The sequence below is a fragment of the Anastrepha obliqua genome, chromosome 4, assembly GCF_027943255.1.
Source record: "Anastrepha obliqua isolate idAnaObli1 chromosome 4, idAnaObli1_1.0, whole genome shotgun sequence".
Taxonomy (NCBI): domain Eukaryota; kingdom Metazoa; phylum Arthropoda; class Insecta; order Diptera; family Tephritidae; genus Anastrepha; species Anastrepha obliqua.
Window position 1 is genome coordinate 43200576 of NC_072895.1, and position 27538 is coordinate 43228113.

General features: G+C 36.2%; 1 protein-coding gene across 1 annotated transcript; it reads left to right on the plus strand.

The window, feature by feature from the left end:
• The first annotated feature begins 12559 nt into the window (after nucleotides 1–12559).
• On the plus strand, nucleotides 12560–20399 carry LOC129244109 (uncharacterized). The gene is made up of 4 exons (XM_054881723.1): nucleotides 12560–12588; nucleotides 17698–17827; nucleotides 17921–19455; nucleotides 19796–20399. The coding sequence occupies exons 1-4, from the start codon at nucleotides 12560–12562 to the stop codon at nucleotides 20211–20213; spliced, it is 2112 nt and encodes a 703-aa protein (XP_054737698.1). The 3' UTR covers nucleotides 20214–20399.
• Nucleotides 20400–27538: the final 7139 nt, after the last annotated feature.

Below are 27538 nucleotides of genomic sequence, written 5' to 3' on the forward strand. Positions count from 1 at the left end.
CGTCTCTTCCAAAACGAACAGTGCGTAGTTTCATGTACATACGTTAGCGGATGACAATTGGCATAAATAAACATGCGTGAACAGCACAGGAAAAAAGCACTTAATTAATACAATATTATTAAGACCGCGTTCATACAGAACAACATACTTTGTGTTCTCGTTCTACTGAATGTTTTCATTGACTTAAGACTAAAAACTAAACAATTTTAAGTAACGGAATTGTCGAGCAACACCAGAATAGTATTCGCAAATCTGAAGCAACAAAAATTTCCCTGTATGAACGCGGTCTCATGGAAATTAACTGCTATCGCAAAAAAAGAGTTCACGGCATTGTAGATAGTGAGTTAAGCTAGTTTTATGAGGCATAAAGTCTCTTCTTTTCGCCAAGCGTTAGCAAGTGGCGAATAGATGAAGCAGCTCGTATAAATTAACATATCTTGGCAACACTAGAAGGGAGCTGCCCAAAATTACATTTCCTTGTGAATATAATGAGTTATATCTATTTTATGTTGCTTCCTCATGCACATTTGTTGTCAAGCGAGCAGAGCCCCAACATAGCGAGCAGAGAAGTGGCGAACCGATGACGCCTAATAACAAATCTCTTTTGTACTTTTCTTTTGAACATTTTATTATCACAAAATTTTGTGCGCTAGTCTGTAAGATTGTAATATCATAAACTGAATAAATAAATAATAAGTTTACGATGGACTTTCTCCTCTTTTTTAGTTTTTTATTTTATTTTATTATAGTTCTACAGTTTTATTCTTCTGTTTTTATATATATATTTTCGTGTTTTTATTTTGATACTCCCCAAGTAGCACTAAAGCGCTATTTTGACACCATTTTGAGACCTCTAACGGACAGATATCCCCAGCCAACCAAAGCTATTGATATAATGGAAAATATTGATGGGATTTCGATTGCAACACTGCACCAGGCTGATGAGGAAAGGAATGGCCATTGGCCTTAATCGTCTAGCTGCCAAACCCGGACATTTACGGAGAAAGTGCTCAACGGTCTCTTCTGCTTCTGCAATGGTGATCAAATGCTAACCACAGCTTTTCTGCATGTGTACCGATCGATAAACACAGCTGCGCGTCTATTCACTGAGGCCAAAGGGTTTTCAAAACCGCACAAGACGAAATAAAGCTCCATTTGTTCGTGCGTTACCTGATAATTTATCAGCAGCTAATAAAAATTGAATTGTCTGCTGTGCTGCTACTTAGCTATTACAACATTATAGCCGGTTACTGTTGTCAATTATTTTATATTCCTGCAACAGATAGTTTATTAATAAATACTTATCTTCTGCTTAACACGCTTGATAGATTGCAGAAAATGTCAACAAATTTTTGGGATTATAAATACAGTAGACTGAATGAGTATTCGTTTGGAATTTTTATGATTAGAAATTTGTGTTTACCTATTAGTTATTGATATATAAATAAATATATTAAAGCATATTACGTCCACACAAAATTGCTGCAGTCCAAACTGCTCACACGTGAATGTAAACTCCGCCTCTACCAGTCAATATTATTACCGGTGCTGTCCTATGGCTGCGAGTGCTGGACATTGAGAAGCAAAGACCAAAGTAGCTTAAGAGTTTTTGAACCTAAAGTACTCCGAAGGCTGTTTGGCCCCATACGCTACAACGGTGGAACGTACCGAATACGCTACAACGATGAGCTGCTAAACTTATGCCAGGGAGAAGACGTCGTGAAATACATTAAATCCCAAAGGTGTCGATGGTTAGGGCACACTGTGCGCATGAAAGACAGCCGCCCCCAAAAATCTTTTTTATCAACGAATTGTCTAAACCCGAGCCCGAGTACGTCCAAGGTTAACCTGGCTTGACCAAGCCATTGCCGACCTGAAAAAGCTACGAGTTAGGAGCTGGAGATCTGTTGCTATGAACCGTGCAGATTGGAAGAGGATTGTGGATGAAGCTAAAGCTCACCCTGAGCTGTAATCGCTACCTGATGATGATGATTATATATACAATATATAAGTGAGAAAGTCCCTTCGACCAGAACGTATATTATGCCTTCTGCTTCTCACAATACTTCAGGCAGACAAATTTTTCGGAAACCACTTTATTTCACAGAACTTCTAACCATTTTGAAATGTCGAAAATGCAGAATTTAGCTATTTTGAAATTCGAATTTCCTACATCCAAATTTTGGGGGAAAATCTTGTTCCCGGGAGTTTAGAAGTAGAGAATTTATTTTCTTGAGAAGAAATAATATAATATTTGTGACTGGGCTTAATATAATCGAATATAACTTTCAAAAAATGCAAGTTTCGGGTCAGAAATAACCCCCAACTCCTTTAGTTCATGGCCTCCATTGGCCTAGATCGTATTCGAAACCTTTTAACTCAACAGGCGACTAGTTCATTAAGTAAAATTTGTATGACTACTTTGTAATATTGGAAAAACTGCATTTTATAAAAATTTTCTATGACGACTTTTTTTTTAATCAGAAATTACAAAAATTTTAACAATCGATTACATTTCCGTCTCCAAATTAATAATTTCGATGTTTTTTTTCAATATTTTTAATGGAAATTTTTTTCATAAAGCAAGACCTTTAACAGTTCTACTATGCAATATTTTTCTCTTTAACTAAAATAAAACGAGGGCAGTATATTTTTTTCAATATTTTCATGCGAATATTCAATATTATAAAGCAGAATAAATTTCATCGAAACATTTTTTTTTTGCTAGAAAAGTAAGTCCAAAGTGAATCTATACATGGTGCCATCGAGGTGGCGCAAATTTAATCATCCAATTTTGTTTTTGAAATTTTTTTTACTAAATAGAAAAAAAAAATGTTTTAAATAATAGAAATCCTTACTTTGACCCTTACGTGTTCCATTGCTTGACTGTTTGTATACTGCAGCTGTCAATTCCGAAGCGTCAAATGTAATTTGCTTACCACGCCATTTACAAAAATTATAAATTTTCCTAGAGAGTGATTAATTTTGCGCCATCTTGTAGGAGGAAGGGGAACAGAGAAAAAGCTCTGGGGGAGTTTGTGTTTAGAACCGGACTGGTTGTCCTTAAGTCATTCGCTTTGCTTCCATTCATGTGAATCTACTCTAACTAAGATACTTCAAGAAACCCACACCTTTAAGGTGTCCCAATGTTCTAGAATTTTTCAAAAAACCAAAATATACTGTGAAATTTTTGGAAGGATATTCCCAGTTTTTTTATTCTACAGCCATTTTAGCAGGGAGAGTCAGATTCGTCACGCGGCCACTCTCAAAACTACTTTTTTCGGGGTGGTGTTGTCAAAAAACAAAAACTATTCGACGGAATCGTTCTGTAATTCTAATGTGTTGTTCACAACATCAATGGCTATCGCCCATACTAATTATAATCATATTATTATTTCCATTATTTCGTATTTTTTTTGATTAAGAAACTGACAAAACCCGATTTTTAGAGTGTCAAATTCAAAACCGCGCCATTTGTTGATTTTCTTTTTTTATTTTAGTAGCGCGACATAACTACAGTCATACTGATTACTAATTTTTTTGGCTTTTGTATTTGAGGTAAATAGAAGAGCTACAATGAACATGGGTACAGGTCCAAATTTTCGGTAGGGTTAACTTCAGCGCCATTTCTTAAATTATTAAAATTAAATTTTTGTTTTCATTTTTGTATGTAAAAGAATTAAATAAAAAGCTTAAAAAATTTAAATACCGTTTTTCATTTTTTTTATTGTAAAAAAATTCCTGAAAATATAATACCATACATTTTCGAGCTCTAAACCACCACAAGGGGTCCCGCTTAAAAACACTTTAAATTTACCTAATTAAAAGTCGCCTAGAGGACTATGCTTTGATCTGGAATCACTACTATTTGATCTACTTAAAAAAATATTTAAAAAGTTCAATGAGCATTTACTAATTTTGCTTCGTTTGATTTATGGCCATGCGAGTGGCCTTCCTGCTTATATTGGTAGAAGAGAAGTGGGTAGAAGAGAAGTGCTTTGTCTTAGGAATTTTCCTAATATTCACAGTCCTGACAAAGATCTTGTTTTTCGAATCTTTTCACAAAACTAATTACTCTTAAATTAAGCAAATTGCTATATGCCTGAATCTATGTAATTCCGATTGCAAAGTTATTTAATTTACTGTTAACTTATATACGTATACTAAAATTAATAAAAGTAATTTAATTAAATAAAAAAATATATATTTGGTTTCCCAGTCACATTATCGTCAAAATTTACTAGCGTTCTTCAGCTGTCTTCATTATTTGTGGTTTTGCTAACGAAGATTAATTTACCTACCAAACTACGCCTACCTGGTTTTTTGCGCCCACCCACCCACACATTGCTTAACAAGTGTTATCTTATTAATCGCTTCGCTTCTTATCAGTTGGCTTTACTCCCGAAAACCACAATTCAATGTTTGCGGCTTATCGCTCATCAACAATGTGTGTTACTATTTGCAGATGTGTTAGTACATCCCCCTCATTTGCAGCCACGCTTTTCCCACGCTACACAGTGGTTTGATTTATATTTCTGTGCAGAAGGCTAAATACCCATAAAGAGGTAAAAAAATATACCTGTGTATATTCCAAGAAGAATTTAATGCCTACCTTCCAGTAAAATGCGTTCGGGAACGTAATATGCAAATATTGTTGTAATATTGTAACAATAAACGTACGGTCGTATTTTAAAGCTCGCAATTCAGCCACTAATTTAAGATTTCGAAATTAATTTTGCTACAAAATAGTGACGAATTTGGTTGCTCTCAAGGATGGAAGATCTCACGTGAACATGAATTCTTATTTCTTGCATCATATAATATGAAGTATGGATGCAATGGTCAATACACCTGAAAACATAAAGGTTGTCAAAAAAGTCTTGCGGTATTTCCGCAAGCTTGTCTTTGCAAGCGCGTAGTTCTAGTTGTATTCGTCGCTAGAGCTTTTTGGAAAGCTCTTTTCACGTGCTAACACGTTTTTGATAAATTGTTGTTTGCTTTTAGTCATTCGTGAGTCATAGCGTCGCAAACATGGAGCAAAATAAAGAGAAAACACGGCATATTTTACAGTACTACTACGATAAAGGCAAAAATGCATCTCATGCTGCCAATAAAATTTGTGCAGTTTATGGAACCGATACAGTTTCAATTTCCACCGCACAACGATGGTTTACGGCGGCCGCCAAACAAACAAAAACTTAAGAACTTAAAATTAAATAGATAGTTTATTTAACAAATAATAAGACACAATAAGTGACTTAAATAGAGGTCTTGGCAGCGCAAAATCAAGATCAAGACTTCTAGGAAGACGATTAAGACCTTCAAGCCCTCTTGCAATAGGAGCGTTGTACTCTATTAAGAACGTTGGAACTTATTTGGCCGAGTAGATCTGAACAGTCAATGCTGCTTATATCGTATATAAACATTAAGCTTTGCACAAGTCGTCCGATCTCAAGGGACAAAACATTAATAAGCATGCACCTAGTGTTGTAGGAAGGTAAGGGACTATATAAGTTTAAATGTTGTAGAGCAAATCGTACAAACTTGCGTTGAACTCTTTCAACTCTAAGAAAGAGTGAGGAATACATGGGATTCCAGATGACGAAAGAGATGACTCCAACCTCAAATGGACTAAAGCATTATACCTATACGATTTTTCTAGTATAACGGCCTTTGAAATCAGTAGCATAGCGTTGCAAAACAGCTTGGTTGGTATATGCCTTCGGAATAATAGAGTTAATATGGGCTATGGACGTAAAAGGCGAATTGAATTTCACTGACTGAGTCAAGACTTACATTTGAAACGTAATAAGTTGACGAAAGGGGATTCATGGACTTAGAAAACGTTACACATAATAGTATTAAGTATTAAGACATAATTTGTTATGCAGAGCATTCAAGTCTCTCTAAAAACAAAGTATCCGATAGAGAGGAGATTTTGCAAAAAAGTTTCAAATCGTCTGCCTAGAGTAAATATTTCGAATACTTCAAATACCGGCTAAGGTCTATAATGAAAAGTAGAAACAAGATAGGACCCACAGTGCTACCTTTTGATACTCCAGAAGTTGACACTACGTATGGGACTTAGTATTTCCAATTTCAACAAATGAGAATCTATTTGACAGGTATGATTTCAGCCATAAAAGGAAGACCGAGTGGACACCTAGATTTCCAATTTTATAGAGAAACGATTTTTGCGAGACCGTTTTAGATTCAGTAGTTCGTCCACCAACAAACCCATACTGACAAGGAACAATTAATCCTTTAATAGCAATTGCTAGCTTGTCTTTTACCAATTTTTGTTACTTCACTCTTATTGACCGTCCAACGGTCAATGGAATTAAAGAACGAGGAAAATAAGCACATATGTAAATAACTCCCACTCATATAAACTTATGTCAAACTTCCAATCGGTTGAATGCCATGTGAACCGGAGTTGGTGCTGCACGGGACTTTAAATCACGTGGCTTGTGATGGAGTTTAATGTCTGAAGGCAAATTTCATGTTTCTATAGCATATATATGTATAGACATACCTTAATTTATACAGTTAAATTCATATTCCTTGATTAAAACTACAAACGTTTTTTTCTGTTGAGGTTGTAAAATTTTTTTTGTCATGAATAGAATGATTCTTACTAGCCACGTTTTTAGTTCGAAGAGTAAAATAACAACTAAATGTTGTCTACTAAAAATGGCTTTTGCAGTGTGGGCGCATTTGTTGTATAACATTAGTTTATTTTTATTATGCATTCCAAATTTCTTCTCTTTCAAACATATTTCATTCGTTTAAGTCGATTGTCTCATTTTCTCGTTACTTCTAATTACTTTCATGGCTTGTATTGTTTTAAAAAATGACTTTCTTGAAGCCATCTAAAAAAATTCCATCGTGTTTTAATTTTTTCCCACTTCATTTCCGATGAGCAATCGAAACACAGTACGCCGATAAGCCGACGCATAGCATGGGATTTCATGTCTTTACGCGCTGCTTAGAAATAACTCATACGCTCAGTAGTACGTGAAAGTTTGACTGGATTAGTTGATTCGCTAAATTGAACGGATTAAAAATAAGTTAATGAAAGGTTAAAATATAAATAACAAATAGAAATTGACTACTTTGTTGTAGGTAATACAGAAGTAGAAAACGAACTGCATTCAAAAGTTTATGTAATATGATTGTAGCCGCCCGTGCAGTGATTTCAAATTAATCGACCGTTTCCTACTCAGCTAGAATATTCGCATTTACGCCAATGGCTGAGAAGCGCTTTCCAAATGCAACTCAATTTTCTCACACTACCCACCATAAATTTGTTACATACTGTTATCAGCAGCGAATAAACAGAAAATAATTAAAAAGCAAAAAACACTGCGCACGTCCTGCGGAACTGTAAATCAAGCGACTGAAATGTCCACAGTTTTTATATGCTACTTAAAAATATTAACATTTTATATGCTTCTTGAAAGTTGTGTCGGAATTGAAGTGCGTGAATATGTCAACACATCACGAATTGATAGGCGGCAGGCTTTGATAAATCGGGGAATATCGGCGTTGCAATTAATGTGAGTATAAGCTACACAGTTGGGATTTCGTAGGCGACTACTAAAATGTTAGGCCAAACGAAAATTCTTCATAATTTTTTGCTTTATTTTGAGGATAAAATTAACATCATTAGAATTATCCAATTTAGATTAAATATACATCGAGTTGCTTGATAATTTTTATCAATTTTGAAGACAGACTTTTATCTGTGATAGTGACGAAATCCTCGTCTCTTTTATTAAAAAACCTAACCAACTCATATTCAATAGCCTCTCTTGAGACCAGATGTGTGTCATAAAAAATGTCTGAAAACAGTTGAGTTGGTGACAATTGTTTGGCGTTCGATTTGGACTATAAGACACATGCTATATAACCTCCCATCAAAGCTCTCGTAGTTTCTAGCGCATCATTAACCCTTTACTGCATGAATAGGCCTCTTTTTTCGCCAAGGCTTAACAAGTGGCGAATAAATGAAGCAAATGAACATATGTCGGCAACGCAGGAAGAGAACTGCCTTAAATGTCATGTGTTAGTAAGGCACTGCGTCTAATTAGCTATAGCCATACTCGCTAGCGGCGAATCTTACTCGATAACTTTGCAGTTGCTTTCGCATGCAAATTTTTCGTCAAGTTAATCGAATATAGATATAGCGAGCGGAGAAATGGTGACTTAGAAGAGACTTAATAATGCGATGAAAATATTTTTTTCACTGTTGATATTTCTTTATTTATTTACCAATAAGACATATTGCAAGAAAAATAATGAGAAAGTTTTATATTTTGGTGTTTTTTTACGGAACCATATAAAAAAACTAGTTGTGAAGTATAGAAAACCGCTAAACATTGGAAAGATTATTATCCGCCTAGAAAGATGAATAAATCGACGCCATGAAATTTTTTTTATCGAAAAGAACTTACGTTTTCTTTCTATTAAAATTTTTTTTTAACGAATCAATTGCACTTCAATTCTGCTTTCTCACCTACTTGCACAAAAATGGGGTTATTTCGAAATGTCATAAAATCATAGACAATCACAAACGTTTTATTATTGTTAAATATATATTTGATGGATTAAAATCCTTTGAATTTTTGTATAGTACTTAATTTGGAAATAAAAGGGAATCAAAACTACAATACAATATATGGATTCATATGTGGTAAGGGGTTAATTAAACAAGTATGTATGTGCGATCTTGATGGAACACAACAGACTTCCTATTCACTTATTATGACCGCTTTTTGTCGATTGTTTTCTTCAATATGGTTACTTGAAGATAGTAGAAGTTAGACTGACTGTTTGGCGCGATGAGTGTCATACTTTGGTCAGAAGAAAATCTTAAAATTCGTTTTTGAGTCAACCTGTACTGTACAGTAAATCAAAAAATTACGTTTTATACAAATCGACCCCCAGTGAACTTGTCTGCTTAAGAATTTGTTGCAGCAATTTAATCCTCTAACTACCATTTTTATTATTTTGAGGGTCAAAGTTACCCATTTACCTAAGAAGTGGAGGGTTTCACAGTAACACAAAAAATTGGCTCGTTAAATTTTGCTATAAAGGATACCAACTTGCTTAACAGTTATTTACAGCAAGACTATATCCAGTATGTGCGGTTTAGGAACCTTATTAGGCTAAGCCAGACAATTGCAGGGCATTCACAGAGGAAGTGGAAGATTGTTTCCTTTTTCGCAGGTTGTTTAGGATGCCCATTTGTTGTGAGGGACGCCCATTTTGGCGGCTTGTTTTGCGATAGACCAGAAACCAGTTATGACTACCGTTAGTCTACGGGGATCCCGTCGTTTCATGTTTAACAATATTGACGATTGCTTGAGGCTGTAGGTGGGCCATAACGTCCTGCTGATTTTGCATTTCGTCTGGTCAGCGCATCCATACTGGCATATTTTTTAGTCCACACCTTGCTCTCCAAGATGGACCAGATGGAATAGTCCATCGGATTTGCGTCTGGCGTATTCGAAAGCCATTGTGTGGATGAAATGAAGTGTGGAATATGATTTTTTAACCATTCTTGGTTCACACGAGCTTTATGAGACGGTGCCGAGTCCTGTTGGAACGTCCATGGTCTACGACCGAAATGTTTGCGTGTCCACGGCTCTAAAGCAGCTTCTAAAACATTTTCCCGATAAAAATTCGCATTCACTTTGACACCAGGCTCCATAAAAACGATTGGAGGGCGTCCATCAGCGGTCACTGCGGCCCAAATCATTACTTGCGATGGGAAATTGCTTCGAGTGGCCATACGTAGGCTCAAATTCTCGTATGAGCGTTCGGTCAAGTAAACACGATCGTTTTGAGTGTTTATGAACTGCTCAATTGGGACATTTTTTTCATCAGAAAACACATTGTTAGGAAATTCGCCACGTTCGTGCAAGCGCAACAACTCCTTTGCTCTTTCGCACCGAACTTTTTTTGCTGGGGTGAAAGATCGTGTGCTTTTTGGAACTTGTAAGACTTGATCTTGAGCTCATTTTTCTATATGCGTCGAATGCTGTCTTGCGATATTTTCAGTTCTTTGGCCATTTTTCTTCCACTTCGACGTGGATTTCGTTCAAATCGAGACTTCACTTTCCGAACCATTTCTGGCGTTGTTGCGGTTTTTTTTTTGTTCCACCTCCATAGCGTTTTGTAATGGTACCAGTATCATTGTAACGTTTTATAGTGCGATTCACAAACATTATATTCACTTTGAGGTGACTGACAAATAACGGGTGATTATCTTTTTAAACAGTTGGTTTAAACAGCTGACGCACGTTTCGCGTTTTGTTTCACTGTCAAACATCTTCAGTTTGGTCTATAATTTAACCATGAATCGTCTTACAAACGAACAACACTTGCAAATTGTTGAATTTTATTATAAAAATGCGTGTTCTGTTAAGAAAGTTTATCGCGCGCTTCTTCCATTTTATGGTCAGTTTACTCGACCCACTGAAGCGGCTATTCGAGCTATTGTGACTACATTTAGAACCAAATTTACATTATTGGACATCAAACCACCAACTCGCTTACGTAGAGTGCGAACTGAAGAAAATATCGCAGCTGTATCGGCCAGAGTTAATCATGACCATCAATTATCGATTCGTCGCCGTTCGCAGCAATTGGACCTCTGTTACTCAACAACGTGGAAAATTTTGCGAAAGGATTTAGGTGTGAAGCCTTTCAAAATAAAGCTGGTGCAAGAATTGAAGCCCAACGACCTACCGCAACGCAGAAGTTTTGGTGAATGGGCTCTTGGAAAGTTGACCGGAGATCCACTTTTTTATCGAAAAACTGTGTTCAGCGACGTAGCTCATTTTTAGATGGGTACGCAAATAAGCAGAATAGTCGATTTTGGAGTGAAGATCAGCCATAAGAATTGCAAGAGCTACCAATGTATCCGGAAAAGGTCACAGTTTGGTACAGTTTATGGGCTGGAGGTATCATTGGACCGTACTTCTTCAAAGATGCTGCGAATCGTAACGTAACTGTGAATGGTGAGCGCTACCGTGAAATGATATCCAACTTTTTTTAGCCCAAAATGCAAGAGCTTGACTTGCATGACATGTGGTTTCAGCAAGACGGTGCCACATTCCACACATCATGCGTAACAATGGACTTATTGAGAGGCGAGTTCGGTGAACAATTTATTTTACGTTCGGGACCTGCCGATTGGCCACCCAGATAGTGCGATATAACGCCTTTAGATTATTTTTTGTGGGGCTATGTGACAGCTCATATCTATTGAGACAAGCCTGCTTCAATTAACGCATTGGAAGACAACATTAAAGCATATACTCGTATATGTGAGGTACCGGCCGAAACATTGGAAAGAGTATGCCGAAATTGGACTAAGCGGATGGACCATTTGAAGCGCAGTCGCGGTCAACATTTGCATGAAATAATCCTCAAACATTAAATTATATGGACCGTACTATCGATTTAAATAAAAATTGCATGCATTTTTCTGAATTTTACATGTGTTTTTTTTTTAAAACTTTCCTATAGCTCTTAAAAAATCACCCGCAATCACACTATTACGTTTGAATTCCATCACAGAAAAAAAATTCAACAAAACTGAGACGCAAATGTTTTTGATGGCTTATAAAGAATATATTGAACTGTCATTAGAACAATTTTGACGTTGATGTCATGAGCTGTGTTACAGATACATGCAGTGTGAAGTTGGTAACACTTCATATCGTTCACCCTGTACGTGAGTACGTGTCCATGATTCACATACATAAATAAGAACGGGGCGTATTAGCGCTTGGTAAATGCGCAGCTTGCAGCCACGTGCGAGAATTTTTGATTTTAGGAGATTTATTTATAAGTATGTATATGCAAAGTATGTTTTATTTGAGGCCACAATTCGTTTATGTACTCGTATTGTGTCGTGCATATTGTTGTTGCTTTTTAGTAAAAAACCGAGGTATTTAAATTGCTGAACTCCTTCAAAAAAATAGCTTCCAATAGTTATATTTCCCAGCCAGCATTTCCTTTCGCATCAGGAAAGCTTTAGCTACTTCTTCTTATTTTCAGTTACCTTCAGACCGACATTGTTGACACGCTTTGTTCGATATCTTCAAATATTTCGGAATGGTATTTTTGATTGCGAGCTAGAATAGCTCGTGGGCGTACGCGATTTTTGGGTCTGATCTACTGAAAAGGTTTCCGAACTTTACTTCCTTTTTTATAGCAAAATGTAATAACAAGTTTAAGGCCAACGTGGATAAAGTATCATCTTGCTTGGCCCCGCATGAGATTTTAAAATGATCGGATACTGCAAACTGTACTACTACTTTTCCAGTGGTACTTGTCAAAGTTACCATTACTAGACGCGATAATTTGATATTTAAGCCCAGTTGTGCAAAAGCTTCCGGAATTTTCCAGCGGTAGATGCTATCAAAAGCTGGCATAGCATTTGTCGAGATTCTACTTATGTATGAATATTTCATCCGTTGTTGATCGGCTGGGCCGAAAACCACCCTGATATTCGCCTAAAATTGATTCCGTCGGCTTAATAAATATGGTAGTTATTATACTCGAGAAGAGTTTGTAAGTGGTATTTAAAGTGGTATGATTTGTCATATGTGATGAATAATTACTTCTGCTTTGACAAAAAATAAGCTCTAGAGTGAGCAGTATAGCTAATATATATATTTAACTTTTCGACAAAATTTATAAGTTAGAGGAAGATGCCAAATCTCATGTGTACAAATATCTCTGGGAATTTTTCACATTGGCATTAAAAATGTGATAGAACCTTTTCTCTGAGTATTGAAGAATATTTCAACCAACCGTCGGAACGGTCAAACGTGTCTCACTGTTCTTGTATGGTAGAAATCTGAAATAACTTACCGATCCACTGAGATTGGACGCATCTTTGTCGTTGTGACTCGATGTAGCATGATAAACCCGCCGACGATAGCACAGCCTCTAGTGAACTTTTTGCTCGAAATATGTTTTTTTTTTTCAAAAGCCCTTTACGTTGTTTAGCATGCTTTTTTGAAATATCCTGAAACCCAATGTCATTTAGCAGGTTACAAAAACGTATAAATATAAACGCCTAATAGCTCATCCTATTTAAATTACATTCAGTCAAACAAATCATCATAATAGACAAAAATTCTGTGTTTTTCCTTTTAAACGCATACAAAGTTAGATGTGCATACTTAAGGGATACAGGCAAGTCCTTTAAAAGAGTTCACGACTTTTCTGCAACGCTATTATAAAATCTAGATATCTATACATACAAAATATTTTACCTATTGTGGTCTTACGCTATCCCATCATTGTCTAATTTGTCTCACGGTTCACGCTCTCTCGGCCCATCTTGCTGCTCCCACTGAGGAGTAAAGATATTAATATTACATAGCACATATGTGTACCTACATATGTGGTATATCAATCGTTTTATTAATATTTCTTTTCGGAAAAAAACTTATAATGTGACAGACATGATTAATGAACATATTATCTCAAAACTATATGATATGTGTATGTATATGTATAAGTACAGGTGCATTCACACATAGCATATACATATAAAAATGTGACAGAGAAAATAGAGAAGAGGCATGATGAATTGACATTAAGCATGGGAAGCAGACGGCTGTTTAAGTTCCGAATAAATAACTTAAGTCATAAATCAATTAAAAAAGTAGTTCTATGAAATCATAGTGTCACGCTATAGACACTATAAAAAATCCGCATCTATCTTGGCAAAAAGAAAACAAACTAATTTTTTTTACCAAATCGATATATTTTTTTTGTATGGATATTCACATTAATATCATAAAGTGAAATTTTAATTTTTTTTGGAAATTTAGTCCTTTTAAACTCTAAAGCCCTTGAAAAAATTACAGTGATGAGAAAATGAAAAACTGATAATGCAGCACTACCCTATAAAATATGTATGATAGTTTTGCGTGCACACGAAATTTTTTCTAGACAACAAAAAAAGTTGATTTTTATGGCACACTGTAATAGATGTACAAATACAGAGGCCACACAATTTATTTGTACACTCACAGTTTATAAACAGATGCATCTGATATCCGATGTATACAAAGGAACAACATTTTGATATATTCCTGAAGAAGAACATATTTATATAATATTTAAGGAACAAAAACTTCCAAATGCATTTCTAAAATTAGTGAACTTAAGGCAATAACGAAATAGGGAAAAATTGTATGCAAAAATATTATTCTTACATAGCCATATAAAGAATATTTTATTAGAAAAATAATAGAAAAAACGAGTATTCAGGACTTTTGACCCGCCTTTAGCTTTAATAACTGCTTCCAAACGTCATTGCATACTTTTCGCCAATACCTTGGTTTCATTAGCTACAATTTTCTCCCTCTCAACACTTAAAGCTGTCTGTAAGGACGCCTTTGATGTTATTTTGTGCTTTCTGATTCTCCTTTCGAAGAGCTCAATTGGGTTCAGATCCGGTGATTTAGGTGGAGTTTTAAGCTACTTATAGTGGTAAATAAGCCATTCTTACACGAGATAAGATGAGCGTTTTGAGGCATTGCCTTGTTGAAACAAGAACCCTTTAGCATCCAGTCCAAATTTAACGTACTATCATACAAGTTATTCTTCAAAATGTTTAAATATAGATGTTTGTCCTTTTTATCATCAATAAAACCCATTTGTCCTACTCCAGATGCAACTGTGCACCCCCCAAACAACTGCATTTCCTCCTCCATATTTAATGGTTGGAATACGATTTTTTCATTATGTTCTGTAGTTTCTTTTCGCCAAACTTTTGGAGGCCCATCTGAACCGGAAACATTAAATTTCGACTCATCACTAAATATGACGTTTTACCCAAAAAGAATCTGGCTCATTTATATAGCATTTGGCGAACTTCAATATCTTCTTTCGGTTAATATCTGAAATGTAGGGCTTGCGGCGTGCCACTCTGATATGATAACCAGCGTTGCGTAGGCAATTATGAACTTGTTGTGGGCTTACTTTTTTATGCAAAGACTTTTTAATAATTATTTCGGTATAGTGTCGTGGAGAATATTTTTGGATTTTGCGTGACTGATGCTACTTTGTTGCGTTCCTCACGTGGAATCAATATATTTCGCCTTCCGTCTTGGTGGTGATTAGCTTTCAATTTATCAGTATTAACGTAATTAGCAATAACCACTTTGCACCGTATAATGTGATTTGCCAATTTTTTGCTAATTGTTTCCCAAATACAATTTAATAACAATTTTTGCATTTCTAATGGTATATCCATTTTGTCACTTTCAATCGAGATATTACGCGCACCTGAAACTGAATCGGCAATAAAAACTAAGAAAAACCAATATTATTTCATTTTCAGCAATATTACTGCAAGCTCAAACGATTTTTACTGTTACTTTTGCAGCAACAATATCATGAGCTGAAAGGGTATGATTAAATGTTTTGCAGCATTTTGCTATACTACGTCTGCCTGCTTTCCTTGGAACCCCTCAGTATGAGTTCAAATTACAGGAGTTTTGTTTGCGGCAATTCATCAGGAATGTAACATTCTTACAGTGACCTAAAAGAATATATTGTCACAGCAAATATTTTACGCAAAGCTAAAGTTGTTTACGTACTACTCAGGGTGTACGAATAAATTGTGTGATCACTGTATTTGTTTGAGGAAAAATAAATCCATTATTTTCTCGGTAGATGACTTTAGTTATAGAACAGCTCGTACAGCATCGATCAAACAATTAAAAGTTTATGCTCGTTGCCAAGGTGACATTTAACACTAAAGAATTATTTTGCTGTATTTAGTTGTGAGTTATAGGGTGTTAACAATAAAAGTTAATAAAGAGAAAATTCGGTACCTTTTACAGTTTTTTTTTTTTTTTTTTTGATAAAGACGAAAATGCAAGTCAAGCTGCTGAAAGTCTGAATGATGTTCATGGTGCCGATACTACTAACAGCTAATTAGGAGCAATTTTAGTTTCGTCGATTCCGTTCAGGCATTCTTGATATTAAAGAAAATGAAGATAATGTCAATAAAATCAAAGAAATAATCGAAGTGGACAGGCATGTTAGTATTCGTAGCATCGTCCAGGAGCTAAAGATCGACCACAAAACAGTTTTAAACCATTTGCACAAAAATTTGAAGTAAAAATAATGGATTTCTTCCTCCCCAAACTAATATAAAAACAAATACTTAAAAATGGTTTTAGAAAATTTTCATTTCAAACATTTGAAGATTCAACCATTTAGAACGCCAAGAAGCATTGTCGAAATAACCCATGATATTTTCATCTGAAACTAAGAAAACAAAAACAAAATTACTCAACAAATTTCCAACTTTTGATTTTATCTGAGGTCGTATTATGCGCTTATTATTCTCTGATATTGTTATAATAAGAATGCGTTAACAAAAAAAGTCTATCTCATTTTGATGCCAGGTAAAAATCTAAGCCCAAAATTACGATTTTCTAACACATCAAGATAATCACTTCGACTTTTATTGATGCATCATTGAAATGGCAATGCTTTTGTTTCGTGCAGTGGACTGTCCTCTTGCAATGGAATTCAGCGGCATCTCTCATAACGCTCCAACAGAAATCCGCGTTTTCCGTGTTCACCACTAGGATAAGTTAGGTAAGGTTACGGTGGTGAACACTGTATAATATAAAAAATAACAATAAATTCTGATAGAAGAGGCCAAAACAAAATATACGTGAATCAGCGAATTGAAAGTTTACGTCTTAAATTGTTTAGGGATCCAGAGTTGCATTCTTATGGTAAGCCGGCGTAGGAAACTATGTGATGCGTACATTTTAGGTATGTGATATGTATCCGCAATTCTATGTAAAAAGCAACAGCTAGCAGTTTTGTGAAACATTTAGCCCTCTTACTCCTCAATAAAAAGGTATTTTTTGTAATTTTTTCGGAGAAGAGTAAAAACCACTCATAACGCGGGAACATAACGGGTTCAAATGTACCGCAAAAATATTTCTCATAAGTCTCGCAATCAATGCATCAAAGCTGAAAATTCAACTTGAGCGTCAGAAATAAGTCACAACGAAAAATGTGTAAGGTAATTTAAATAGAAGCCTTTTCATGGCAGAAATACACTCGGAAGTTTGCCATTGCCTGCCGAAGGGCGACCGCTATTAGAAAAATGTTTTTCATAATTTTGGTGTTTCACCGAGATTCGAACCTACGTTTTCTCTCTGAATTCCGAATGGTAGTCACGCACCAACCCATTCGGCTACGGCGGCCGCCTCCTCTCCTCATAAAAATATTGCCGTTCGGAGTCGGCTTGAAACTGTAGGTCCCTCCATTTGTGGAACAACATCAAGACGCACACCACAAATAGGAGGAGGAGCTCGGCCAAACACCCAAAAAGAGTGTACGCGCCAATTATATATATATATAATTTAAATAGAATGACATTTGACAAAAACAATATTTTCACCCACACTTACGAAATTAACCCTTAGCACAGCTTTAAGAAATACAATTTGCTTCAGGCTAGTTACAACTAAAAAAAACCTTTGTATCAAGAGTAGAAAAAAACAATTTTTTGTAGTAAAGTTTCTCTTCCGAGTCTATAAGCTCTCACTTCCCGTCAGATAGTGGATCTTTTTTCCTCAAACATGCACGATTTTTTAACTAATTCTTACTATTATGCATTTTTTACAGAAAATCTTCTGCTAGCATTACCACCGCAGCGCCATCAGCCAACTGCGTGCAAATACTATGCAATATTGTTTGTATTCATGAGCAAAGTGGTCAACTCGAGAAAAGTATAGAAAATGCGTTTTCAGCTAATGTAAGGAAATGGAGTGTTAAACCTTTTTTCGCTAAAATCAGTTAAGTTAAAATGAATGAAGGAAATTGTGCTTACAATATTTAATTTTTTCAGAATATGGCCTGCCCAGTTATCGACGATCTACGCCTTTATTATACTGAATTCCCGAAACAAGAAATATCCCATGGCTTCCTCGGCAAATATTCCAATCAAGTGCGCTACCTTTATATCGGTTCATCAAATGTGACCACCATTGGTTCGGCCGCCTTTGGTGAAGGCATTTTCGAGAAGATATTTTTGGAGAATTTACAATTGGTTGAACTGCATAGAAATATTTTCGAAAATCTTACCAACACCTTTGAGTCACTTGCCGTAATTCAACGTAATAAGCCAATAAATTCTATTCGTGATGATTTTCTGGATTATGTGGTAAATCAAATTAAAAACTTAACACTGCAAGTTGGCTTACCGAAAATAACCAACGCAACAGTCTCGAGTGGTCTACCACAAAATTTGTCATATGTAAATTTGAGCTATAATAATTTTACCAATACATTCAACGATGGGACTTTCAAAAAGATGTGGAATGTGAAATCTTTGGATTTGTCATATTCGAATATACAATTTTTACCTGACTATATATTTTCGCATTTCACGAGTTCACTTAGATATCTAAATTTGTCCAACAATCAGCTGGTCACAATAAATAATTTGGTGTTCGGTAGATATACAATTCACATTGACTTAGTTATCGATGCTCATAGCAATCCATGGAATTGTTCTTGTGAACTGCGTGCGGAAATGGTCATAATTTTCAGATACCAAGACAATTATCCAACTTGTCAGACACCCAACGAGTATGCGGGCTTGTCGGTATTGGATGAGAGTTTGTGTGCCGGTGAATTCAACACGACCGTTGGGAATAGTATTTCAACCAGATTGACAACAGAGTATACAATGCCAACCTCAGATGACGCTCTTAATTTACTTAACTTAGCTACAACGTCCAGCGATATTATGAGTACAATGCTGCTTCAGTGCCTATCGTACGCCAATGAGACAACAGCAGAATGGCAAAGTGCCCTGCAGCCCGTCTCACAAATGAGTATTACGGCATTACCGAACCTGCAAGTAGAAGTAATTTTGGAAAGCAACAACTCGGTGGTGTCCTACGGCTTAGTGTGGTTTAGTAAAGTCGTGGACGATTACTACAGCATGACTGTTAACTATAATCAATATGGACTCGGTTGTACTGGATCAATTAACTATACCACTATTATCGAAGATCTCTTACCAGATACCGCTTATACATTTTGTTTGGTTCGAAAAGACCAATTAACGATTTCACCATTCTGCTGCGAGTCCGTACACTTGAACTCTAATCTGAGCGTCAGCTATAATGCTTGGCTGACAAATGATATGCGTTCCACAGGCATATCTTTGATTATAGTAGGCGTGGTACTCTGTTGCTTCGTAGGCATTTCTGGGGTCTACATGTTGATAAAAAACCAGCCAACACTGCTAAAAGGCAGTAAGCGTGTGCAGCCTAGCACCACCAATGCGCAGGATATAGTGATATTTCCCAAGAAACGCTCGCTAGTAGATTTGAAGATAAAGGAACAAACGCTGGCAAAACGCAACTCACAAAGGTAAGTGTTGAAGAGTAAAGAAGTGCGAATAGGTGAGAAAGAGATGGAGATGAAGATAGATATAGAGATAAAGATCGATATACAGATACATATGTATACAGATAGTCAAGCCTCAAATCACTCTCCAAATATTCTAACACTGCTACTAGAGATTGCTGTCTAAATCTAGGAAAAAAAAATATTTTAATATCTTTTAGAATTGTTTTCGAATTAAATAATTGATGATAAGTCACTGCCTTTATATAAGTTGAATTGTTTTAATAGTTTTATGTATATTAGCCTATCTTCGTATTCTTTCACATATATGCATGTACATATGAATTTACTTTTAATTTTGTAGCTCAAGCGAAATCTCCATCACCAGTCACACAATGCGTCGAGGATCCGTAGTTAGTGTTCAAAGTAGTGAAAGTTATACGAATGCCAATTTGTATGAAGTCATACCTGCTTACCTTCGTTTGCAAGATATCGGGGATGACTATGAAAAGAAGTCTTTGGAATTCGCCTCCATTGACAGTTATATGCCAACGTTGGCGACCGTATACAAATGCCGTGACACAAGTTTGGTCAGATACGCCGAAATACCAGCACGGATAAAACGAGTTTCCAGCGATCCACTGCCGGCAGTGCCCTCCAAACAGGAAGCGGCTACACTCGCACCAGCTGAGAAGGCATCTTTAGCATTGCAAGAAAGTATACCCGCTATCCAGGTGACTGATACAGATGGTGAGAATAAGGTGAATTCGTATGGCGAATAAGGTGAATTCGAATAGCGAATAAGGTGAATTCGGACAGCGAACAAGGCGAATTCGGATAGCGAATAAGGTGAATTCGGTTAGCAAATAAGGTGAATTCAGTTAGCGAATAGTGGGGAATTTCAAGTAACAGTAACATACGAGTACATGAATACATTGAATATAAATGAAGTTGTACCAAATACCAAATGGGATGTGTATTAAAACGGAGTATTATTGATCGGATAAGTTTATATTAATGGAATATAGCAAATATGTAAATGTATTTTAACGCCAGAACTGCCACACCAGTCAAAATGCCTGTTTTTTTTAATTTTATTTTAAGAATGCTGACACTTTTGTAATTATATGCCAAATTTTATAATTATATGCCAAAATTGAGGTAGTTCAGCACTTTTACTGTACGAACTTAGCCAGGGCAACTTGGAATTTGAGAGTTTAACGGCTCATCTGACAGTTTTGTTGCTTTGCAACCGGTTTTTATGACTTTTGCATATTTAGAAGGCACTGAATTTAGCCAGACAACCTCAAATTAAGAAGTTTTGCAGCTCATATAACAATTTTCCTGCTTTGCAATTAGCTCTCACAATCTTGCCACATTTAGAAGGCACTGAATTTAGCCAGAACAACTTGGGAATAGGGAGTGTTGCGGCTCATTTAAGAGTTTTGATGCTTTGCAGGCGATTTCCATGATTTAGCATATTTAGATGCCACTGAATTTAGCCAGGGCGACTTCGTGCTTCTAAAAAAAAAAAGAGGTTGTCTGTAAAGTCGGTTTACTTACGATAGTTTATCGTGACAACGTCATAAGAAAATATTGATGGAATGGTTGCAATTTTCAAAACAAAATTTTAATTTTATTTCTTTGATAGATATTTTGTATGGATATAGAGGAGGAGGTAAATGGAATTGCATTGGAATAGGTCAAGTTACATTTACACAATCGTGAAAAATGACGAAACATTTATCAAATTCATGAAAGATATCTTCAATTTCGATTGTGCATCAGACGTTAATAAGTCAACAACACTAAGAGGCACCATCATCGATTTGCCTTTTTCAAGACACTTTACACTCGAAACACTCCCTCTCATTTCCTACTTTTTTTATCATCGTCCTATTCTCAACAGAGAAATGGTTCATTACCATGCACACAGGAAAAAGGCATATGCAAATACAAATATGTGAATTTATATACAAATGCGCATATACATACATATATATGCTCACTCACGTAGGACAGAGCCAGATGTCGAACGTTGCCGAACGCGGGGGCCGATTGTGCTCTCTGTCGTTCGTTCCGCGCTCTCGCTTGCAGTTCAAGCACATTAGCTTACATTTGCTTGCGTACGGAATAGATTCGTATATTTGATATGTCCATATGATTTGTATGCATCTTTACATATAGATTTATTCTTTTTGAAAATTGCGCGAAATTGTATATGTATATGCATGTTTATATACATATATTAGTATACAACATATCTTATAAGGTATGTGGTAAATATTACCTTACATTTTTTCCTTCATATATAATAAAAAAATTAATAATAATAACATTAAAACAACAGGTATTATTAACAAACTTGGTTTTATTTTAAATTCTTCAAGTAAATCAAATTAATAATAATCAATAAGAAGGCATATGCAAATACAAATACGTGAATTTATATATGTACATATGCGCATATACATACATATGTATATACACTCACTTAAGAAGGAGAGAGCAAGATGTCGAACGTTGCCGTTCGTTTGCTTTGTTTGCTTTGTCGTTCGTTCCGCGCTTTCGCTTGCAGTTCATTCAAGGTAACGACAATGAGCAAGGTAACGGCAAATGAGCAAGGTAACGACACATTTTTTCGTGCGTGCAGCCGGCTAAATCGAATTATAAGACGTTATCACGTCAAAAATTACTTACTTTAGAATGACCTGCCTGTAACCTTCTCCGGACTTGCACCGATCGATTACCATCTTTCCCGCTCCCCGTCAAACCATATGGAGTGCATTACCTCTGATGATAAGGGGGTCTTTAAAAACTGGCTCTACAACTTCTTTGACAACAGACCAGGCAATTTTTGGCGGAACGACAAAGAGAGGTGGGAAGAGGTTGTAAACAGCAACGGCGAAAATATAATTGATTAACTTATTCATAAATATAATTATTTTACATTTTTGTTTAAATAAAAGTATTCAGTAAAAAGATGGTCTTATATGCCGTACGAGTCTGTTCCGACTGTCAGTGAGCGAACACCTTTCTACTGCTGCAATTCCTTTGCCCTACCGCTGTATGCGGATAGCCATAAATACATACATACATACATATGTTATATACTGTCTTCATTTCTTTTGCTAAAATATTAACCGGGATTAGAAGGAAGTGTTATCAGAAATTGTACGAAAGCCACATATAGTCCGCAAAGCGCTTAGCGATGGACGGATATTCGTTTTCTTGAATACCTATGATACAAGGTAGGCCATATAGCGTTTGCTTTTTGAACCGCCTATTTTTTTTGAGAATGGTAACACAAATGACATGTAAAATGTGTTCATAATTTACTTAAAGGTTTGAAATTTACGAAATAGGACACTATACGTTTGAACAAAATTGGGAAATATTGAAAACCTATTTCCAAAGTGGTGAGTCTTCTACTCAAACTGTGAGAAATTTGAAAAAAAAATTCCTAAAAAAAGATTTGCCAATAAGACAGTTTGTGGATCAAGGTGTTAATCGTGTTCGTGAAAGTGGATCGTTAATGGATAAAACAACACGTGAACGTGCTCCTACAGTGCATACACCCGAAAACATTGCTGCTGTAGCCGAAAATGTGCGTGAACATCCAACAACCTCAACTCGTCATCGTTCTCAAGAATTCAACATTTCACGCACTTCTTTGAGGAGAATTTTGCATGAAGACATCGGTATGAAGGCTTACAAAGTTCAATTGGTGCAAGAACTGAAGCCTAATGACCATCCAATGCGTTTTCGGTTCGCTCGATGGGCAGAAAATCGTTTGACCGAAGATGAGCATTTTTACCGAAAAATCATCTTTTCTGATGAAGCTCATTTTCACATCGGTGGCTACATCAATAAGCAAAATTGTCGGATTTGGGGCTCAGAAAATCCACATGTTACTGTTGAGAAGCAAATGCGTCCACAACGAGTCACTGTTTGGTGCGGTTTTTGGTCTGGCGGCATCATCGGCCCATTTTTTTCGAAAATGAACGAGGAGCCACGGTTACAGTAAATGGCGAGCGTTACCGTGACATGCTCAACGAGTTTTTGTTTCCATAAATTGAAGAGGATGACATGGACGAAATTTGGTTTCAACAGGACGGTGCAACTTGTCACACTGCCAAAGTTACACTCGAGCTTTTGGCTACCGTTTTTGAAAACCGAATAATCAGCCGAAATTCCGATATCAATTGGCCGCCTCGGAGCTGTGATTTAAGCCCGTTGGATTATTTTTTGTGGGGAGCCGTTTAGGAAAAATGCTGTGCGAACCATTCAGAGACGATTGATGCTTTAAAACACGAAATCGAAGTTGCCATTCATGCAATTGGAGCCCAAACAATCGAAAATGTGCTTAAAAATTGGGTTGATCGAATGACCTACTGTAAAGCCAGTCGTGGCAGTCATTTGAACGATATTATTTTTCATTCATAAATGACAATGTTCAATCTTTAAAATAAAAAAAAGTTTGGAAAAATATTGATTAGTTTGTTTTTTATAGCCGATTCAAAAAGAAAATTTTACATAGCCCACCCTATATTTGTGTTCAATGCATCAGCCCAGATCCCAGATCAATTCGCAGCATATTCTAGGTGCGTTTTAAAATTTAAACGATTGGTATTTAGTAGCAGGTTTTGAATTGAAAGTTACAGTCCCAACATTTCCCTCATCAATTCGACTGCCCTCGTGCTCCTTATTACAACCACATCAGTTTTGCGCTAAGCTATTTCTAGGCTCATGACATAAGGGAAAGTTCTATTTATTGAATGGCGGCTGGTCCAACCTAGTGTAATGCAATGTCAGCAGATTATGTGTTTTCTTAATTAATGGCATTTTGTGGTTGGATTACACATAGATCATTTATATGGGGTGAGTAGTGGTACTTTTTTGTTTATTGGATTTTAGGCTCAGGTGTTTTGTGGTTAACGCTGTTCACAGTGATTTCCTTAGCAAAAGAAAAAATAAAAATTATATCAAATTGAAGTTGCTCACCTTGGATCGAACAGATTTCCCTTAACTCTTTTGCAATTCTTTTGCAAATATGAATATTTCACATACTTGCGTACATATATACTTATGTATGAGTGTATGTATTTCATTTGTGTGACAGCAAATATTTTTGCTGGCCATGTGTTGCATGCGCAAAATTGCATTTTCAGCATAACTGCCGCAACATCCCCTTTCCTTTCACAAACGACTATCGACCTACCCACCCTACTGCAGTCAACACTTCCAATTGGTGAATGATTTATTGCGCTTGAATGCTGAAATCGCACCAACTGAACTGAGCCAAAGTATTGCAATGCTTTGGAATGGTCATTTGTGTGAATCAACAAAAGCCTTTGACCAGCATAAGCTGTGACCATCTGTGGCTGACATTATTTGCCTTTTTATTTCATAAATGCCCACAATCATGCAGATGTGTGTGTGTGTGCTATAGTGCATACTGTACTCATAGATATACGTAAATATTGTTTTCGAAGTGCTCGCGTGTGGCGGCGGTGGGTTGCTGTTGTCACTCGCCACTCGCGGGCCGCTTGCTGCCTTTTGCCTACTTTCTGTGTTTTCGCCGATTTTTGTGCAAATGTTTGCAGAAAATATTTCTTCCATACCCCAAATTCAAACGGCTCACCGGCCAGTTTGTTCCGCAATACACCACGCTTGACTGCCACATTCTGCTGTCCTGTTATCCTGCGCCATTGTTGTTAGCCAAATGTGACTGACCAGCTGCCCTTCTTTCATTTGGCTCATATGTGTTTGTGCTTCTTGTGTGTGTTGAGTATGTGTGAGTGCAGAGTGTGGTGTTGTGTGTCCTTTCGCTTTATTTGCCTTTGTGCTTTTTGCGGCATAACGCTCGAGTAAGTGGCATTAATGTGGAATTTTCGTACCCGCTTTCACCGTTACTTGCCAACACGCACTATTACATTTCGTAAATAAATTTTTTTTCTTATTTCCTGTACACAATACATTTGTGTCCTTTTGCAGTTTTCCTAGCATTTTTTTGTTTGGTTTTTTTTTTTGCTTGCTGAGCTGTATTTCTCTTAGCCTCTGAGTTATTTACAGTTTTATTAGTGTTTTTTTTTTGTTTTTGTTTTCACTTTTATTGTTATTATTATTGTGCGCATTACTGTAGTTGTTACCGGCTTATGCCTATCATCAGTGCCCACATGTGGGCTTGTTTTTGCACTGTAAGGGGGCTGGGAGGAGTATCACTATTTGTTTGCCGAGTATGTCGACAAGTATCATATTTATTTACACAATTGTCCTCACGCTTAATTCGAATTGATTGGCAATTTTGTAGATTATCAATCGTAATTATATTTATCAATCGAATGGAATGTATATACTGGGGTGGGGAATAACTTTCAAACTCTCGAGCAATTCGTTGATGCCGTTCCGCCAAAAATCGCCTGGTCTGGTGTCAAAGAAGCCGGTTTGTAAGGACCTCTTTATTATCGAAATTAACGCCCTTCATACGGTTTGACACGGAGCGGAAGAGATGGTAATCGGCCAGGCAAGGGCCAGAAAAAACGTCAGATGCATTCTAGCTCTTGCAGTGGATTATATGGTACAATTTTTGGAGGTTTTTGAGCTTAGCAATTTTATCGGTAAAATAACACATTTTATTAGGGTTTATGTGCTTATGCGGTTGTGACATTATGAAATCGAGAATAATCTATACAACTGAAATAAGCATTTAGTTGACCTAAACAAGGCATCCGCATCTCAATGCAGCAAGGCCGGATTTTTAGCCGATTAGAAATTGGTAGGATAAGGTAGGACAAGTAACAAGACGATTTTTTCTCTCAAGAAACAAAAATCCTTCAGTAAATAACATTCATGCAACACACCGTCCAATGAACTTTTTGTTCTTCCAATCACGGTACCTTACAAATTTATATAGGATTATACGGCTGCTGCATTTTTAGAATAATATATAGCAGCATTTCGAGTGGCTATTGCATGTAGTAAAATTACAATTACCTCGCGCTGGGGGAAAAAGGGAATTGCTTTAAACTATTTTCTTTCGAATACATAATCTATTAATCAGTACGATGCCAATTAATTTTTCGTCCACCATCATCCTTTAGTGTACTGAACATATGCTGGCGTGTTAAAAATGTAGTAAAAAATCTAGACTAGAAAACTAAAGCGTTTGCATGGATGAAATAGTTTGTATTGAAGCTGTTGTTGCAACATGCAACAAAGTTGCGCGGGTCATTATAATTCAGCCATAAGATGATAAGTACACCAACTACAGTACACAACACCTGACCTGACTGTCTACTGTTTTCTTCTTCTTCTTCGGCATTTGATTATCTCCTTTACACCTTACGGGCTTGGCAGATTTTTTTGCGGCTTTTATTGGTTTTTGTGGAATATTTAGTGCACACAGGTAAATCAAAAACCACGCCGATAGAACGGCAAGCGTGTGGTGATCGTAGAAAATGATTTTTATAGCAAAATATGGGTGGGTATCAAGAATGATAGAAAGAAGATTGCGCCCATCAGGGCGTACGTGACGTCACGTTTGCTGAGTTGTGCAGTATTGCCAACCATTTGCTCTTCGCAATAAATTTAGTCCTTTTTTATACCCAAAATGCGTAAATTTTGAAGTTTCGTGTTTGTTTCTTTTTTTAATTTAAAGCTATCGAAACTTTAAGTTAAAAAACAAACTATATTATTATTAAACAAAAAAAGGTCACTCTGAGAAGATTTTAATGCTAATGAAATTTTTTTTCCTCCTATAAAATTTGAAAATTTGAAAGTGTGAATTTAATTTTTGGCTCCATTTAAGGTTATGCAAGAATATTAAATCTTCTTCTCTCAACTCTTCTTAAGATTGAAAACCTTCTTACACGTTTTAAAAAGCGTTTGAACTTACTGAATGCGAATTAAAACCAAAGAGGTGTTATCGTTTCTTCCAGACATAGGACATTACGAGTTGTATTCATTGTAAAAATAAGCCACAAAATACCAGAAAATACTAAAGAAACCATACTGACATTTTTACAAAAAGAGTACCTTATCTACTTACATAACTTCAAATATAGCAAAAAGGTCGTTCCCATAACAAAAGAGTCTCGCTTAACAA